This window comes from Peromyscus californicus, unplaced genomic scaffold (genome assembly GCF_007827085.1).
Source record: "Peromyscus californicus insignis strain IS unplaced genomic scaffold, ASM782708v3 Scaffold_20__1_contigs__length_68692818, whole genome shotgun sequence".
Classification (NCBI taxonomy): Eukaryota; Metazoa; Chordata; class Mammalia; order Rodentia; family Cricetidae; genus Peromyscus; species Peromyscus californicus.
Window position 1 is genome coordinate 38,495,145 of NW_026294503.1, and position 17,490 is coordinate 38,512,634.

The 17,490-nt window shown below is 48.2% G+C and overlaps 1 protein-coding gene across 5 annotated transcripts in view; it reads right to left on the bottom strand.

The window, feature by feature from the left end:
• The window catches only part of Ago2 (argonaute RISC catalytic component 2), a 91,503-nt gene that overhangs the window by 15,090 nt on the left and 58,923 nt on the right, over window positions 1-17,490 (bottom strand). For all 5 annotated transcript variants that reach the window (XR_008220532.1, XR_008220531.1, XR_008220530.1 and 2 more), the window contains exons 11-16: window positions 11,897-12,030; window positions 9,337-9,521; window positions 7,950-8,109; window positions 4,841-4,931; window positions 2,238-2,432; window positions 129-263 (exon numbers count right to left, since the gene is read on the bottom strand). Coding sequence is in view for 1 of the 5 variants with exons in the window: in XM_052747957.1 (XP_052603917.1) it covers window positions 129-263; window positions 2,238-2,432; window positions 4,841-4,931; window positions 7,950-8,109; window positions 9,337-9,521; window positions 11,897-12,030 (900 nt within the window). In the remaining 4 variants the exon portion in view is untranslated. The remainder of the gene's footprint in view (window positions 1-128; window positions 264-2,237; window positions 2,433-4,840; window positions 4,932-7,949; window positions 8,110-9,336; window positions 9,522-11,896; window positions 12,031-17,490) is intronic.

Below are 17,490 nucleotides of genomic sequence, written 5' to 3' on the forward strand. Positions count from 1 at the left end.
TTTCATGCCTGGACTTCCCACACCAAAGCCAGCGGGGTCTTGCTAGACACCTGAGCCTGGATCCTCAGGAAGTCCTGCCTGTCAGAACAGTCTCCCCAGACTGTGACAGCCACAGGGCTGGGACTCACCCGCTCATTCTTGTCTGTGCAGAAGAGGCGTGTGTGGTGGCGCTTCTGCACCACGATGAACGTGATCCCCGGCTGATAGTCCTTCTCCAGCTTGATGCAGGCCTCTCGGATGGCCAGCAGCTCATGATGGAGGACCTGCAGGAGGGGGCAGCCATTAGGGGCCTTGCTCTGCAGGCAGCTTAGCCTGCGCTAGGCCAGGGGCACCCCTCTGCCTTCTGCCAGCCAGCTTGCCTGGTTTCATTCTGCTGCTGTGATAAAGACTCCAAAGGCCAACGTGGGAGAGAAGAGGGTGTATCTTACATCTAGCTTATACTTCCAGACCACTCACTATGTAGACAAAGACGGCCTTGAATTCACAGAGATCTACCTCCTCTGCCTCCCCAGTACTGGGATTAAAAGGATGCACCGGTATACTCAGCTCAGCTAGCTTCCTCATATAACCCAGGCCCACTTGTCTGGGGATGGTACCGCCCACAGTAGACTGTGCCCACCTACATCAAGTAGCAATATGAAAATGTCCCACAGATACGATGCCGACAGGCCAAGCTAATTGAGATAACTTCCTGAGGTTCCCCTTTCCCAGACAACTCTAGTTTATATAGATTTGATAATAAAAATTATGGCCCAATTTTTATCTACACGGAGACCGAGGGCACCCAGGTTTTATGGTTAAAACTAGAAAGTGCACAAAACTGCTTGGCATGGGATCCACAGTGTTCTCCTTATATTCTCCCAGTGCTCAGTAAACAGCACTGTGAAGACTCGTGGACGTGGACAACCGAGCCATTTGTCGCTTGCTGAGAGGACAGGAAAGACACATGGAGCAAACACTGTCTTGAGTCAGACCTGAGCTCCTTGGCTGAGGCACCAAGTGGCACTCAGCAACAGCCATTCCGTCCACCTGTCAACTGTCAGCCCTGAAAGTGAAGGTGTCCCAGGACAGAAGGGCAGTACATAGATGGGTACTCGGACTTTGGTTGAGATAGTGTCTCCCCATGCTGCTCAGCTTAGCCTCAAGGCCTTGGCTCAAGCAATCTTCCCACCCAAGATTCCAGAGTGGCTGGGACTGCAGATATACGCAGCCAAGCTGCTCTTCAGTGCTCTCCCTGTCTCTCTCCTTTCCCCCCTTTCTTTCTGAGACAACATCTTACCACACTGCCCTGGCTGGACTGGAACTCACAGAGATCCGCCTGCTTCTGCCTCATGAGTGCTAGGATTAAAGGGATGTGCTACCATGCCTGGCCACCTCATATTCAACAGTCTTAATCAAACACTGTTTACAATGCTTCAAAAGTGTGTCTAGAACTCCAGTGCAGACAATTCAGCTGTGGGGAACCTGGGATTCTCTGAGGGGCAGAGCTGAGAAAGGCAAGTCCAACCTCTCTACCAAAGAGGAGGACTTGGAAAGCCTACGAGTACGGAAAGCTCTACGTAGAGGCAGCAGGGCTCTGGGTCACAGCGTACACCATGGAGGCTGACACCAAGGCTCTTGCAGAGCACAGCTCTGAAGGTTTGGCCAGGAAGGGCCGAGGTTGACAGTGTACTCCTTCCCAGGAGCCACGAGTATCTGTTCTGAAAAGGAAGAGCTGCAGCTTGCACCCCGGACAGGAAGGCAAAAGCACATGTCCTCTGGTGTATGTCATCAGCCTGTGATCAAGACAAGCAGATTCTCAAGCCCTTCAGACCTTAGACTAGGGTGAGGTGGAGAAAGAAGCAGGGGAACCCCAGGGCAGCAGCTCCTCGAGTTCCAGGCCACAGCAGGCTCATACTGCTACTGAAGTTTGGCTGGAGTATTTGCAAGGCCCCTCAGAGCTCACTGTCCTGGACACTTATGAGGCCTACAGCTCTCCAATCCCACTGTATTGGTCCCTGAACACTATCTTCAAAGAGCTCCAAGCTGTCATTGGACCCCAAACCCAATTCTCATATTCCTTGGCTTGGTTCCACCCTCACCTATATAAGCCCGAGCTTACATCTGCAGCTGCACCCCTGTCTTCCCCCATCATGGGCCCCAGAATCTCATATGGCATAGCTTGAACCCATAATCTGCCTTCCACACTGTGACCAGACAATCAGCAAAGGCCAGGAAGACAGTTGAGTGCAGCCCACCTGCTGGAACTGGCCCTCAGAGACGCCATCTCTGTAGAAGATGATGCGGGTGGGCTTGAAGCGGGTCGACTTGTAGAACTGGATGAGCAGCTCCCGGACCATGGCAGCCAGGTCCTGGATGATCTCCTGTCGGTGCTGCTGGACACGCACGGTGGCGCAGTAGCGGTTGGGGTGTGCGTCCATGCTGCCCACGACCTGTGGGACACACAGTTAGCAGGTGGCGAGGGCTTCAGGGGTCCCTCTTTCAGGGTCCTGCTGGACAGCCTGTGAAGAAGCATCTCCCCACAACGTCCCTCACAGCAGAAGGTGCTGCTCAGTACCTTCTAAAGATGGTACATGAGAAAAGGCAAAACCAGCTGGGGGGTGGTGGTGCACGCCTTTAATTCCAGCACTCAGGAGGCATGGACAGGCAGATCTCTGTGAGTTCTAGGCCAACCTGGTGTACAGAGTTCCAGCACAGCCAGGGCTATTACACAGAGAAACCCTGTCTTAAAAAACCGAAAAACCAAAAAAATAAAATAAAATAAAATAAAAAATTTTAAAAAAAAGGGCAAAATTGAGCCTCACTGTGTGTAAGGTCAGAGGAGGTGGTTGAATTATCTGTGCAAAAAAGCAACCGGGGAGCCTCTAGTTTTTCTAGAGCAAACGCTTCTCCAAAAAAGTCATACGCACATCAAAGACTTACTATCTCCAGACTTTGGTCCCTAGAAAGGGCACAGCCCCTTGGAGCAAGCTGGCCGTTTAAGGGGTCATCTGAAGGAGCAAACCAGAGAGCCAGCCAGAGTGCCAACCATGGGGCTTCCAGGGTTCTGAGATCAGGGGACCCAGGGTAAACTGACCAGCTACAGCTAGGGCCTGCTCACTTCCGAGCTGGGGGAAGCACTTCCCTATACTTTGAAAGCACTAAGACAAGGCCTCTGTGTCCCTGGGAAGCAGGTGACCTGCTACCCCTCTGAGAAGCTTTACAGAGCAATGTCTCTATGCCCTCCCAGAATTCCTTGCTCTGGACCTTGCTTGAGGTTACAGTTTTTCTCTCAAACCTACAATTTCCCTCTTATACTTTGGGAAAATAGACCCAGAGATATTTCCAGCTGGTATAAAGAGAAATAAGCCAACATGAGTGGAAACCTGTTCCTATTGATTGAGAACTGTGGGCACTGAGGATAAACACATAGATTTCTGCTCCTGAGAATTTGATAAGCCTGGCTCTGATGCCTAATCTTGTTTGTTTGAAATCAACTTAAACCCAAGCAGCTAGGCATGCCTGTGAGGGATTTTCTTGATTGCATCAGCGGAGGTGGGAAGACCCGCCCTAAATCTGAGTGGCACCTTCTAGTGGCAGCCTTTTGCATTTTGCCTGCTTGTCCAAACTCTTGTTGGCAAGTTGTTCATCCTGTTGCTGCAGGAAGATTCCAACTTAGACTGAAAACCAGAGCTGGGACTGCAGAGACATCCAGCCTCGTGGACTGAACAAGAACTGATTATTCTTGGCCTTTCCATTGTAAGACTACATCCTCTACGCCGCCCAATAAATCTGTGTGTGTGTGTGTGTGTGTGTGTGTGTGTGTGTGTCCCGGACTAATACACTGGCCTAAGCCTCCAAAGCCTACAGAGAGAGAGGACCTATGCACAATGCCCCAGAAAAAAACAAAAGCTAATGGTGACCAGGTGGAGCCCCAATGTGGCCAAAGACCTGGTACCCCAGCTCCAGACGCCACCTGCAATCCAAACCTGACAACTGTGCCCAGCGCACATGACGCAAATGGGGGCTCCTTCCAGTCTGGAAGCTGGAATGGGGTCTCGTCCTATACGGCATCCCATACCCCAGCCTTTAAGACAGATCAAACAGTGGCGTTAAGTCTGTTTGGCACCTGCTGTATGCTGGGCACTGAGCAAGTACCTCACACATCCTTTGACAGTCCTAAGTACAGTACATGTACAGCAGCAGTACATGTGAGAAGTCCAGAAAGATTAAGCTTAGCTGAAGGAGAGAAATGGCAGAGTGTGGCTTGAGGCTGAGGCTCAGCTGGGTGTAAGGCTGCTACTGCCATGTAGAGGAAAGGGTGCTGGGGCCCACTCAGACCGAGGCTATATGCATGCACAGGGCCTGGAGGTCCCATTCCACACCAGGTGAGCACTTCTCTGATGTTGGAGAAACTGATCATGCAAGAAGGTACTTGTGGGGATAGGAACTAAGGTTCAGACATGCAACCCACAACAGCCTGTTGCTTCCTTAAACACATTCGGCCACCCTGGCTCCAGAACCCTGGATTCTTGACTAGAGTGACAGGGAAGATCTTCTGAGAACAGGGAGTGGCTGCTGAATGGTCAGCCAAGGGTGCCTTGATGGACAGGGGAAGCCCACCAAATGCGCCACAGACAGCAGGGTAGGTGGCAGCCTGCACACCCCTGTGACACCCTCAGTGTCCCCTCCAGTCACCAATTTGCCATTAAATCATGATCTGACCAACCAAATAGGTGAGTAAGCTCCATGTCTTTCTCCTCACCACACCACCGCAACAGACCACCGACCCTTGAGGGCCAGGGGTGCCCCAAGCAGCATGGCACCAGAAGAGAGCCCAGAGGACAGTGTGGACACTTACTGCAGCAATCGAAGGCTTCTTCCCATCCCCAGCTGGGGGGTGGGTGACATCGGCTCCCAGGAAGATGACAGGTTGCTGGAACACTGGAGGCCTAGAAGAAAGTGGGTGTGGGAGGCGCCGGCTTAGGACAATGCATAGATGTCTGACGACATAAGCAATATAAGTCAAGTTGTTCCCGTCCCTCTCTGGGGGACAATGTAATATGTACATTTCCTAAAAGATCTTCCTGCCTCCACCCCACTGCCTGGGTGACAGGCATGAACTGCCAAACCCAGCTGGTTTAGGCTGTGCCAAGGCTTGAACCCAGGGCTTCACGGATGCTATGCAAGCCCTTTACAAGTGAGAGACACCCCCAGCAACCCCAACAGAATCCTTATCCTTAGAGACACACACAGAAAGCCTACTGGGTTAAACAATGAGGTCTGGGATGCACCGGAGCAAGAGCTGAGTATGCAGCCATCTTGGCTGGGCACTGGGGGTGCCTTGTTCAAGGCCTCCTACCTCCATAGGGTACTCTAGGATCTCACCTGCCCCATGACTCATTCTCTTGGGGCTGCCAGAGCACAGAAGGAGTTTAAGTAGCATCCTGGGCCCCCAACCACAGCATGCACTCCCAACTCCCAATACCCTAGTCACTTCCTTTCATGGCCACCAATGCTGGCTGAGACCTCCAGGGTGAATGTTCACTACCTGAGGGAGTGGTGTGTATATAGCCAGGGCAGGGGAGACAGAGGCAATGATAGCTCTCCACGCATCAGCCAGAGGACTAACAGGCCTGTCCTGCCTCCTGTATCGTAGGGGCCTGGCCTGTCATACAGTTCCACTAGGAGTAGCTCCTAACTTTATTTCCATCGTGGCTGTTCTTCTAAGAAGCAACAAGAACACAGAGGCCAGTGGCACACATCCACACCCACTGTCTGCCACCAGCAATCTTGTGGCTGCTGCTGATGGCTGGAGAGGGGACGCAGCGTAGGCATCAGAAAGGGGTTCAGTCAGCCTGTCTGCCTTCTTGTGATTTTCTTTTTTTTTCCCCTTCATTTTGAGACAGTCTCATGTATCCCAGACTAGCCTTGGACTTCTGATCCTCCTGCCTCTACCTCTCAAATTCTAGGACCATAAGAATATGCCTCCACATCTGGTGAACTGCCAGGCCCCACATACACCCCTTAGTGTCAAGAGACTTCATTCTTCTAAAGGTAGCCTGAGACTATTACAAAGAACCCAAAGACAATTTGACACCTGTCAGCAGGGAGAGGTGAGGTGGCCAGAAGGGCATCTTTGTCCCTAAGAGTAAAGATTGACACCTCCAAACAGTATTCTCTGTGTAAGACTCTGGGTCATGCACAGCCACGACACCAGCTGAGCGCCACATCTCTATCTGAGGTGACTTCCCATGTGTTCAGAGAGTCGGGCACTCAGAGGTGAGTGTGTCTCCCAACCAAGTCAGGCTCAGCAAAGGCCCAGAGAGTGACCACAGCAGGAATGCTCCTGGACAGCACCCCACCACCACCACAAGCACCCACTCAGGACATAGCCATAGAACAGAGAAAGCACTTTCTGAGTGTTAGGCATGTGCCCTTTCCAGCGAGGGGAGGGTAAGTGTTAGGGAAGTTGCCTGCCACTTCTAAGACACAGATTGTGGCACTGTGGTCCTGCTAACCACACTCAAGATGTCCGTGTCCCCTGGTCTCCCTCTCCTCTGTGGACAGTTAAAGCAGGAGCTGGGTGCTCCACTGCAGATGCTGATCACTGCCGACCACTACCAAGCCACCCAGCAGACACAGTCAGGTAGCAGCTGTCTTCCTACACGTGGGTGGATGTGACTCACCTGCCATGAGCAAAGACACACCTGCCCTCGGCTTCCTCTCATCTTTCATCTGTAGCCAAACAAAGCTAGCTTCCCATGAGCCCAGCCTGCTGCTGCCTCACAGGCTCCTTCTAACTCAACTCCATACTGTCATGGCAAAAAGATTCCTCCTTCAAGGTCTCCAGTGCCTGCCTCATCACTGGGTCCAATGATCAGGCCACACGGTGCGGCTCATTGGCATTTTGTGATGTAAGACACACTTCCCTTGAGTGCCATGACTCGGATGCCTCCCTTCCTTGCCGCCTCTTTCTGTCTGCTACCCTGAACTTTACCCTGGGCACAGGGCTCAGATCTCCTTGCTATTCACTCAAGGGTGCTCATCCAGCCTCATGGCATTAATACCAGAGGACACCTGGGCTCTAACAACGAGCCTCCTTCTGTCTCCTGGCACAGGCCAGAGTCCAGCTGCCCAGCCCAAGCCACTCCTCCCTCATGGGGGCCCTGTCTTTGACACTAACTAGACCAAGAGCTTGAGACGACTGTCGCTCTCCCGCTTCAGTCTCTTTAATCTAGTCCACCTGTCTCTCTCTCCAAAACAATCTGGGCTCCTCAGCCTGGCTGTCCCTGACTCATCCTGGCACAGGCCGGAACAAGAGGCCTCCCGAGTCCATGCCACACGGAGCCACAGCCAATCCCCCAGAACACAGGCTTGTCCATCATCCCCCTGGTCTTTATAGGCAGTTCCTCAACCAAAGCTATTACTGGGGTCACTCTCTTTTGCCTCCACCATGGGCCTACAGTCTGAGGAAGGGCAAACATTAACTTTGGCCTTGTCCTCTAACCTCAGGAGGCACATGAGGAAGAAGACACAGCTCCACACCCGCAGCCCGCAGCCCTATGGGGGCCTGCTGGCTGCCAGTGCGTGGCCTGACTTCCTGGGCCAGGCATAGGCCCCATCAACACTGGCTCCTATATGGAGCTTTCAGTCCAGAGTGCTCTGATCCCAGCAGGAAGCTATCAGTGAGAAAGTGGGAAACACCGGAGTCTACACCACAGTAATGCTCCAGGGATCAGCGGACGGGTGTGGGAGCCCATCTCCTGGCCATTCCAAACAAACCCCTCTTGATCTCACTCTCACAACTCTGTAGTGGAGCTTGCTGGCCCCAGCACAGGCAGCACAGGCAACAGTCCCTAATTTCCGACTATTAGGGAGCCCAGAAGTCATCCCACATGACCTGCAGACACCTCTCACTGACCATCCAAACCAGCCGGTGTCTATGCAGTGGGGCGGGACCACCTCACCTGCCCTGTGGCAGCAGGATGTTGTTGACGCCTCCCAGTTTGACATTGATTTTTAAGCAGAGATTGGACAGGGTCTGTGGCGTGGTCCTCTGCACGTTCTTCATCTGCACGCACTGTGTGGCCATCCCCAGCACTGTGTCTCCCACACGCTTGACTTCGGCTGTGGAGCAGAGGTATACATGTCACAGCTCCCAAAGAGGAGCAGCTGCCTCCTGCCCCCACGTGGACTGCACGCTGCAGTGTTCAGCCACGGCAGCTGCCCCAGGCACCTGTCTGTAGCCCGTCTGCGGAAGAGGCTGGCAGATGGGGGGGCAGAGCTCCTGACCGAAGCCCACACTGCCAAGCACCTGGGCCTGCCTCACCCTCATCAGGATGGGAAGCTGGAGGCACAGCTCACACCACCCATTTGTGAACCAGGGCCCAGGGTGGGGTGAGCAGAAGCCAGCTAGAACTGAGGCTTCGTCATTCCTCAGAAGGAATGACACCTCATGTTAAGCAAATGCCTGGGTAGCTAAAAATAAAAGCACCGGCCTCCTCAAAACCTTTGGCAAACACAGAACCAACATCAAAGAGCTGTGGGGGAGCCATACTCCCCCATCTCCAGATTCCTTCCCGAAGCAACTGGTCATTGCTCCTAGGGCTGTTCTAGAAACCAGGACTCCAGGGGCAATACTCATGGCATCCAAACACCAGTACAGTAAGAAAGCCTTTGAACTTGGAGGGAGAAGCATGGCTTTCATGGGTCTGTATCTGCCTGTGGCTAAATAGAATAGATAGCTGCTTTTCTTGGCCCCTGTACCACCAGATCTCATACCAACACCCTTCTGGCTGGAAGCCTGTGGGAGCAAATAGCTCTCACCTTGCAGACCTGTCCATATACCCTCCCCGCCCCCTGAGAGGCTCCTGATTCATTCCTGTACCTGATTCACTCCCTATGCGCCAGTATTACCGGGCTTCGCACTGATGAATGAATGACTACCCTCTCACATAAGGAAGTCCACCCTTGACTGGGGTGGTAGCAGGGGTCATACATGCTGAGTCCAGGGGAATCAAGGGTCAGTGGGGCTTCCTCAGGGAACACTGGCATATTAGAGGACCCTCTTCCACCTGCCAACACTGTGCCACAGCCACAGCATGAACATGAAACCAACCCTCAAGTCACAGTAGGGGCCACAGCGTTGCTAGATTCCTGGGACTGTGGCTTCATGCAAGACAATGAGGATGACTCCAAACACTGACAAGAGCAACCAGGCGCCCCTCTCCCCTCTCTGGCCCAGGACCGGGCAAGAAGCAACCTCTCAGTTCAGTCAACAGGAAGGGGACCAGGCAACCCACACCCACTGTAACCCACTCAACTCCCTAAAGCCTGCAGATAGCTGACATTTACCATACACAGGAGTTTTTCCAGGCAGGATGACCACCACCAGCTGCAGACCAGCGTAGGTGTTCTTCAGGTGTCGGAACATGGGCTCCACACTGTCTGCCCCCTGTGCGTATTTACAGAAGCAGGGCTGACCCTGGATAGGCATCCCGGCGTCTCTTGAGATCTTCCTCAGTTGCTCTGTGAAGGACCTGAGGGAAAATGCAACCTTGGTGAGATGTATAGTGGATGGTAAGGACGCCATATCAACTAGGGATTCTGAATAAGGTTTACAAAGTGGGGGCGGAGGGAGCATGCTGCCGGGCACTGGTGGCCCAGGACTTTGATCCCAGGACTCGGGAGGCAGAGGCAGGTGGATCTCTGAGTTATAAATTCAAGGCTAGCCTGGTCTACAGAGTGAGTTCCAGGACAGCCAGGGCTATACAGAGCTACACTGTCTTGGAAAAAAAAAACAAAAAACAAAAAAACAAAAAAACAAACAAAAAACCATGTTTATGCAGGTTAGAATTAAGTTTCTTCAGGGCTGGGAATGCAGCTCCGTTGACAGAGTGCTTGCCTAGCATGCAAAAGGTTTGGTCCCCAACACTACACATTCCAGGCATGGTAGTGGATGCCTGGAATCTCAGCATTTGTGAGAGACAGGAGGGTGTATAGTTCAAGGTCACTCATGACTACATATTGAGTTCTAGGCTAACCTGGGACACACGAGACTGTCTAAACGATGAAGAAATAAGTTTTTTATTGCCTTGGCCTCCAAGGGCCAGAGGTAGGGAGTAGGTACCTTGCCATGCTAGAATTAAATCTCAGATAAAGGCAGAAATCAAAGCTATATCAACCCATGGAAGGGGGGAGTGGGCTACACACCCATGCAAGGCCCAGGGAGGACTACGCTGGGAAAAAATGGCAGATATAAAAGGCATGCTTGCTGTCTCCCCTTAGTGACATGGTGTGGATTTTTTGTACCATGCAGGTACAAGCTGGGCTAGCAGACACAGAAACAGGAGAAAGTAGGACAAGTGGCAGTCAAGCAAAGTCAGGTGACCCTGAGACTGACTGTGTCTATGCTCAGAGTAAGAACACTTCCAATCAGCAGTGAAGATTCCCACCCAGTGGGTCAGTATTCACCTCCCCATACGCTGCATATACAGAACCCATGTGTGTGCACCTGCCATCATGCCAACAGGTGGGCGTGCCTCTGGATAGAGACAGCACGGGTGGAAGATGGGCAGGAGGTGGCCAGTACCCAGCCTTTCCTCTGCCTTTGTTTTCACTGGGGTTCTGGCTCATTCTGTTAGCAGCACATGCCACCAATCAACGGGAGACAGCCTCCGGCCAGTGAACTCTGCCCTGCATTGGACACTGTCACTGAAGGGCCTCTTGCTGAGGTGGTCAGGTGGCAGTTACACCCTGCAGGCTTTGGGGCCCTCCTTTTACTGCCCCCAGAGAGGCAGAAAACAAATGTCTCACTTCCCTCTAACCTTGAAACAAAAGTACAACCCCAGGGCACATTCTTGCTGGCAGCGGTCAAGGTTGGTCATGCCCAGGCTCCCCTGCTACTGGCCCAATGACACTCAGTGTCCTGGGCTGAGAAGCAGGGCCTCTGCGGCCTGTTGAACCCACCTGCCCCGAGCTACTGGAAAACTGGCAAAGCATATGCCAAAGCTTGCTGGGTTCACTGTGACCCCTCCCCTCATGTGCGTAGGGAACAGCCACTGCTCCCAGCACGACTGTCACCCTGTTTTACAATCCCTTCCCATCCAGTTCCCTGTTTTCCGTTTCATTTAATGCAGATGTTGCACAGCAGCACTAGGGAAAGGTGCTAGGGGAAAGCCTGACGTCCTGAGTTCAATCCCTGGGACCCACGTGGTGGGAAGAGAGAACCAACTTTCTCAACTTAGCCTCCGACACCCACATGCGTGCTGCAGTGGATGTACACATATCCACCCTGCCACACAAACAAATAAATAAATCTAATTAAAAATTTTAGCCAGGCATGGTGGCACACACCTTTAATCCCAGCATTTGGGAGGCAAAGGCCAGTTGATCTCTGAGTTCAAGTCCAGCCTCGGTTTACATGGCGAGTTCCATGATAGCCAGAGTTACATAGAGAGACCATGAATTTTTTTTTAAAAAAAAAAGGAAAGAAAGAAGAAACCTCAGAGATGAGTGTCCACTTCTACTTCCTTAGTGACTAATTTCTTTTGAGATGGAGTCAAGTGTTGCCCAGGCTGAGATTAAGGAAATTTTGCCCCTCAGCCTCCTGGGTGACTGTGACTACAGGTGTGCATCTCCACGCCACTCTGCCTGGACTTTTATCCTGCTTTTTGTTGTTTTTCTGTACTGAAGACTGAGCCCAGGCCCCTGTGTGTGGTATTTCCTGTGCTCAACTGTATTTTCAACTCACTGATCAGGTGCTCTGACCTCTTCTCATCTCAAGTCCTGGGGGTCACCCTCACTCAGCAAGTGTTCTTTGTTAGAGAAAGGCTTCCAACTACTGATATCAAACCCCCAATGACCCGCCCTCTGACCAACAGAAGCAAAACCAGGAGGTCTCAAGCAGGCTTACTTCAGATGAACTTCCGTGCATTGGCGCTGGGGTGCGAAGCAGGCAATGGCCCACACCTTTATCTCGATGCCTGTGTGAAACTGCTTGTTTCTCATGTCCCACACACCCTGGACAGGGGTGGCAATTGCCTTGTTCTGTAAATAAAGTGGTTTGGAGTGAGGAAACAAATGGGAACACTCTTGCTGCTGGTTCCCCCGACCAACAATGACTCCTAATGCACCAGACCATGACTGGTGTGCTGTCTCCATCTCTCTAGCACCCCCTAACCAGCACTGTCAAGAACCCACACACATGGACAGCATGGCGGGTTCTAGATGGAGGGTGGCGAGCTGGATGAGCAATGGCTGGTTGGCCGGACAGATGATGAACTTGTAGGTGGACTGGAATGAACAGTCAAATGAATGGATGGAAGGGATGAATAAATGAGTAGATAGAAGGATGGGATGAGCAGAGCTGGAATCATGGATAGAGGTAGGAAAGGATGGGTAAATGTTTGGGGAGAATTCCCACAGAGCGACACCTGGTTTGACTCTGGAGTGTTAGCACCTAGCTTTGATCTGCCTTCTATGATTGTTACCTCCTGTCTCCTGTACCTTCTGTTTGGGGTCTTATCTGAGAGTTTCTTAGGGGTTCAAAGCCTATGAAAACTTAGTTTAGAACAACCCAGAATACTGTGGTACTCCTTTACTGAGAATTTGCATTTGGCATTGTCCCTTTGGGGGGCTTAAGAGGTTTTGGTATATGGAATTGACTTGCTAAAGGTGTGAATTGTATACCAATGAAAAAGCCCTTTGCTAAGTGACTGAGGTTCAGTCCAGAGAGAGGAATCCACCCTGCAGCTGGAAAAGGCTAAGAATCATCCTTGAGGTGCCTCTATGTCTTGATTCCATGGACCCGCATGAACTCACACCCCATATACAACATTTTGGCGCCCAAGGTTAGACAAGAAGAACAGAGGGTCTGGATATCTTAAGGAATGGAGGAAAGTTCACTCTCAGGGTAAGAGGACTCCAGGATTGGCAAGGTCATGGGGAATTTAAACTCCCCATCTCAGAAGCAAAAAAAAAAAAATACTAAAATGCTTATTAAAAGAAAAAGCAGTAACTGCACAATTTTTAAAGATAGAAAGAGAATGGCTTCTGGGACAAAGAATAAATCAAGAAAATAGGCCCTTCTTAGTAGAGAAAAGGGAAAGAAAGGAAATTTCCCCATAGAAAAGGGAGAAATGTTCAATTAATCAAGAAAAAAAGATTTTCCTGGTAAGAAGAGGGAAAATAAAGGAATGAAAAAGGCCTCTTCTCAGTAAAAATGGAATAAGAAAAAAGCTCTTTCCAATATAAGAAATTGAGGATAGCTGAAATACTCAGAGCCCTTTCTGCCTGTCAGCTCTTTCACAGATCTGCCCATCAGGGCAGTGCAGAGGGATTACAAAGAAGGACAGCAGGTGGGCCTCACTGCTGCAGCCCCAGCCAGCACAGCAGGCCCAGAGCTGAGAATTTTCTTGTTGCCTGTTTGCTTAACTTTGGTTTAAATGTTTCTTGCTTTTTCCCTCAGAGCAGAAATAACTCAATATTAAAGATCCCTCATGGGAAATATTATTTATTTTTCCTTAATAGTGGGAATAACTCATTATCAATGGTCCCTTCATGGGAGAGAGACATACTTTTAAACAAGCACAACTTCTAGTAAAAAAAGCCGGGCGGTGGTGGTGCACGCCTTTAATCCCAGCACTCAGGAGGCAGAGCCAGGCGGATCTCTGTGAGTTCGAGGCCAGCCTGGGCACCAAGTGAGTTCCAGGAAAGGCGCAAAGCTACACAGAGAAACCCTGCCTCGAAAAACCAAAAAAAAAAAAAAAATTGTGGTCACAGCATAAGGTACTAAGTCAATGCTGCTTGAATTTCCAGAGATATTAGTCATTCATTGTATAAAGGATGTTCTCTTCTCTTGATTGTCTAGTTAACTTAAATGTCTAATTTTCTTAGTAAATGTACTAAAAGAACAAAATTCATGATTTTAAACTGTATTATTGGGTATGCTCTTGTCTGGTTATCATTACTGAAAATTCGACTCCTGCTTTCTAGAAATACTTGTTTAAATTCTGTAAAAATGTAACATCTGAAACAGACTGAGCTGTTAGCTTATTAGATAATATGGCTACTAAGGTAAAAGCTCATAAAAAATGATCTCTTACTGATAAAGAGCCTATAAAAATTATTTTTCCGCCGGGCGGTGGTGGCGCACGCCTTTAATCCCAGCACTCGGGAGGCAGAGCCAGGCGGATCTCCGTGAGTTCGAGGCCAGCCTGGGCTACCAAGTGAGTTCCAGGAAAGGCGCAAAGCTACACAGAGAAACCCTGTCTCAAAAAAACCAAAATAAAATAAAATAAAATAAAATTATTTTTCCACTAAATAAAATACAGTCAAATTGTTTGATCCACACTGTTAATAATTGACAAGTTAAATTAACGTGTTACATGGGATTTATAAAAAGGATCCTCTCTTTAACATTTTATAAAACTATTCCATAGTATTGCTTAAAGTTACCCCTTAAAATCCTATAGAGATTGTTTTTAATGCTTTTATAGATGGCTTATGTGAAAAGGACTGTGCAAGTAAATGCTGGCTGTAAAGTTGCTCAACTGTTCTTACTCCCATATTTAAAGGTAAAGCAGCTCCAATTATAGGACAGGAGGTTTTGTAACTACTGAAAAGAAAGTATTTGGACAAACTGTTATCAATAATAATAAGCTAAAGTTAGAATTACAAATAAATGGCATTGAGATTTCAGGCCTACTAGACACTAAAGCTGATGTATCAGTTTGTAGGCACTGGAACCTTATCTCAAGTAAAACAGAGTGTAGAATTGATTAAATAAATATATAGGGCCTGGAAGGACAAATAGGAATGTTAAAGCCTTATGTAGCTGATAAAGCCATGAATTTATGGGGGAGATATTTGTTAAAACAATGGGGAACTCAAATTAATATTCCTATAATTTCAGAAACAGCTCATATAAAAAGGATGTTAAAAATGGGTATGTTCCTGGGAAAGATATTAGGAAAACTTGTCACGGAAAATCGCAGGCTATGCGGGTTTTCCAACAACAGGATAGAACAGAAAGTGGCTATCCCAATTTGAAGTTGGGGGCAATGCTGGTAACCCAACTGCTCTGCCTTTAAATGATTAACTAAGAAGCCTGTATGGATGGAGTAATGGCCCTTAACTAAAGAAAAATTGCAGGAGCTTGAACAACTAGTAAAAGAACAGTTAGATGTTAAGCACACAGAGGAAACTACTAGTCCTTGGAATGCTCCTGTGTTTGAAGTAAAAAAAGAGATCTAAGCCGGGCGGTGGTGGCGCACGCCTTTAATCCCAGCACTCGGGAGGCAGAGCCAGGCGGATCTCTGTGAGTTCGAGGCCAGCCTGGACTACCAAGTGAGTTCCAGGAAAGGCGCAAAGCTACACAGAGAAACCCTGTCTCGAAAAACCAAAAAAAAAAAAAAAAAAGAGAGATCTGGAAAATGGAGAATTTTAACTGACTTAAGAGCGATAAATAAGATAATTCAACCTATGGAATCTTGTTAGCCTGGAATTACTTTACCTTCTTTATCACCTAAAGATTGGTCTATTATAGTTATTGATTTAAAAGATTGCTTCTTTTCTATTCCTTTACAAGAAGAAGATAGAGAAAAATTTGCTTTTACAGTTCCTAATTATAATAATGCTCAACCAGTAAGGCGATATCATTGGAATGTCCTTCCCCAGGGCATGTCAAATAGCCCAACCTTTATGTCAATATTTTGTACAACAACCACTGGAAATGGTTTGCAAACAATTTCCTCAATCTATTATTTATCAATATATGGATATTTTATTGGATGGTTTTGATACAGATACCTTAGAAGAAAATGTTTAAAGTGGAACAGAAAATTTTACCCTATTGGGGATTACAAATTTCTCCTGAAAAAATACAAAGAGGAGATTCTCTTAGTTATTTAGGATTTAAATTAAGTAAACAGAGAATTTACCCACAAAAGGTACAGATTAGGAGAGATCAGTTCCACATTCTTAATGAGTTTCAAAGATTTTGGGTGATATTAATTGGTTGTGTCCTACCATTGGATTGTCTACTCAAGAAATAAGTAATTTGTTTCAAATTTTGGAGGATGTCTCAGATTTCAACAGTCCAAGACAATTAACAACTGAGGGTAATCACACTCTAAAGGAGATGCTTGTTAAACAAAAGGGGGATATGAGGACCCCCAGGAATAGACTGCATGACAGAAACAATGGCTGCTGAAAGACTGTGGAAAGAACTGATGAACTGAGTCAGCCCATGAGTCACAAACGCTCCAACATCAAAATGGTCCAGGGAAAAGTGTTAAGTTAGGGTCCAGGTTACGCTTATGTTTCTGCAGGAGAAACGAGAAGTTGTGGATACCAACAAAGTTAATAAAACTTAAGACATGAACAAGAGAAATTTTCCAGATGCTTAGGCTGCTGAGATGCCTCTGGGAAGAAAAAAACACAAAAGGCCTTTGGAGCAGACAGCTAATCCTCCCACCTGGGGACAGCTTAAGAATTTTTGTGACAAAGGGGAGGCGATAATTCGGATGACTCAGAAACCTCAGAATGCTACAAATTTATACCTTGCTATGTATGCTACTGGTGGTAACTGTGCAGGTAAAAGAAACTTATCATAATTATAAGCTTTTTCCCTAATCCTCCAATTAACTTAGCAGTAAGTTGGGGAGATACAGGTATTCCTGTAGTGGCTAATGAATCTTCTTGGCTACCTGGTCCTTATAACAACTGAGGTCCTGTTCAGCCAATGGAGGAGGGTAAAGAGATTAAAAACTATACTGTGGGAGTACAAGGAGTTCCTATTTGTATGGTAAATGGAATTCAATGTCTAAATATAACCTTTCAAGTATGGCTATCCATGGTCAATACTACCCATTATTATCATAACAAGTTTTATATGCTTCATGCATCTGGTTTTCAAGGACAGGAGATTAATGCTACTAGTTCTACAAATCTACCGTTCTGTGAGATGTGGGCTACCAACAAGGAATCTGATTGGGTACATTGGCAACCACATAAGAGTGAGAAACCTCCATTGCTAATTACTATCTCCCACGGAGATGTCACTGATTGGAGCCCTTAAGGCTTCCCTCAAGGAAAATATTCTCACTCAGAGTTAAGATGGAAGTGCTATAGTTTGAATGGAACTGTAGAAATTAGTTCTCCTGTTAATGAACCTATCCAAAGGCATGGAGTTGGAATGTCAAGTCCTCTCCTGCAATTTGGCAATTCCATTCAGACTAAAGTATGGAAATTAGCAAGTGCCTTCCACCCTCTTAAAGTGTGGGAAGGAAAATTAAACATTAAGGATAAGTATACTTTGTCCTTTAGACCAAATCAAAGCCATCCTTTCATGGCATCTGTACCATTATCATACTTGTTACTAAAGGGGCCTAAATACAATGGCACCCTAATAATTGCAGCATCATTTGTGAAGGCTGCACCCTTCATACCTGTGTTAATTCTAGTATGTCTTTAAACTTAACCTCTGAAAGTTTATACATTCTTAGA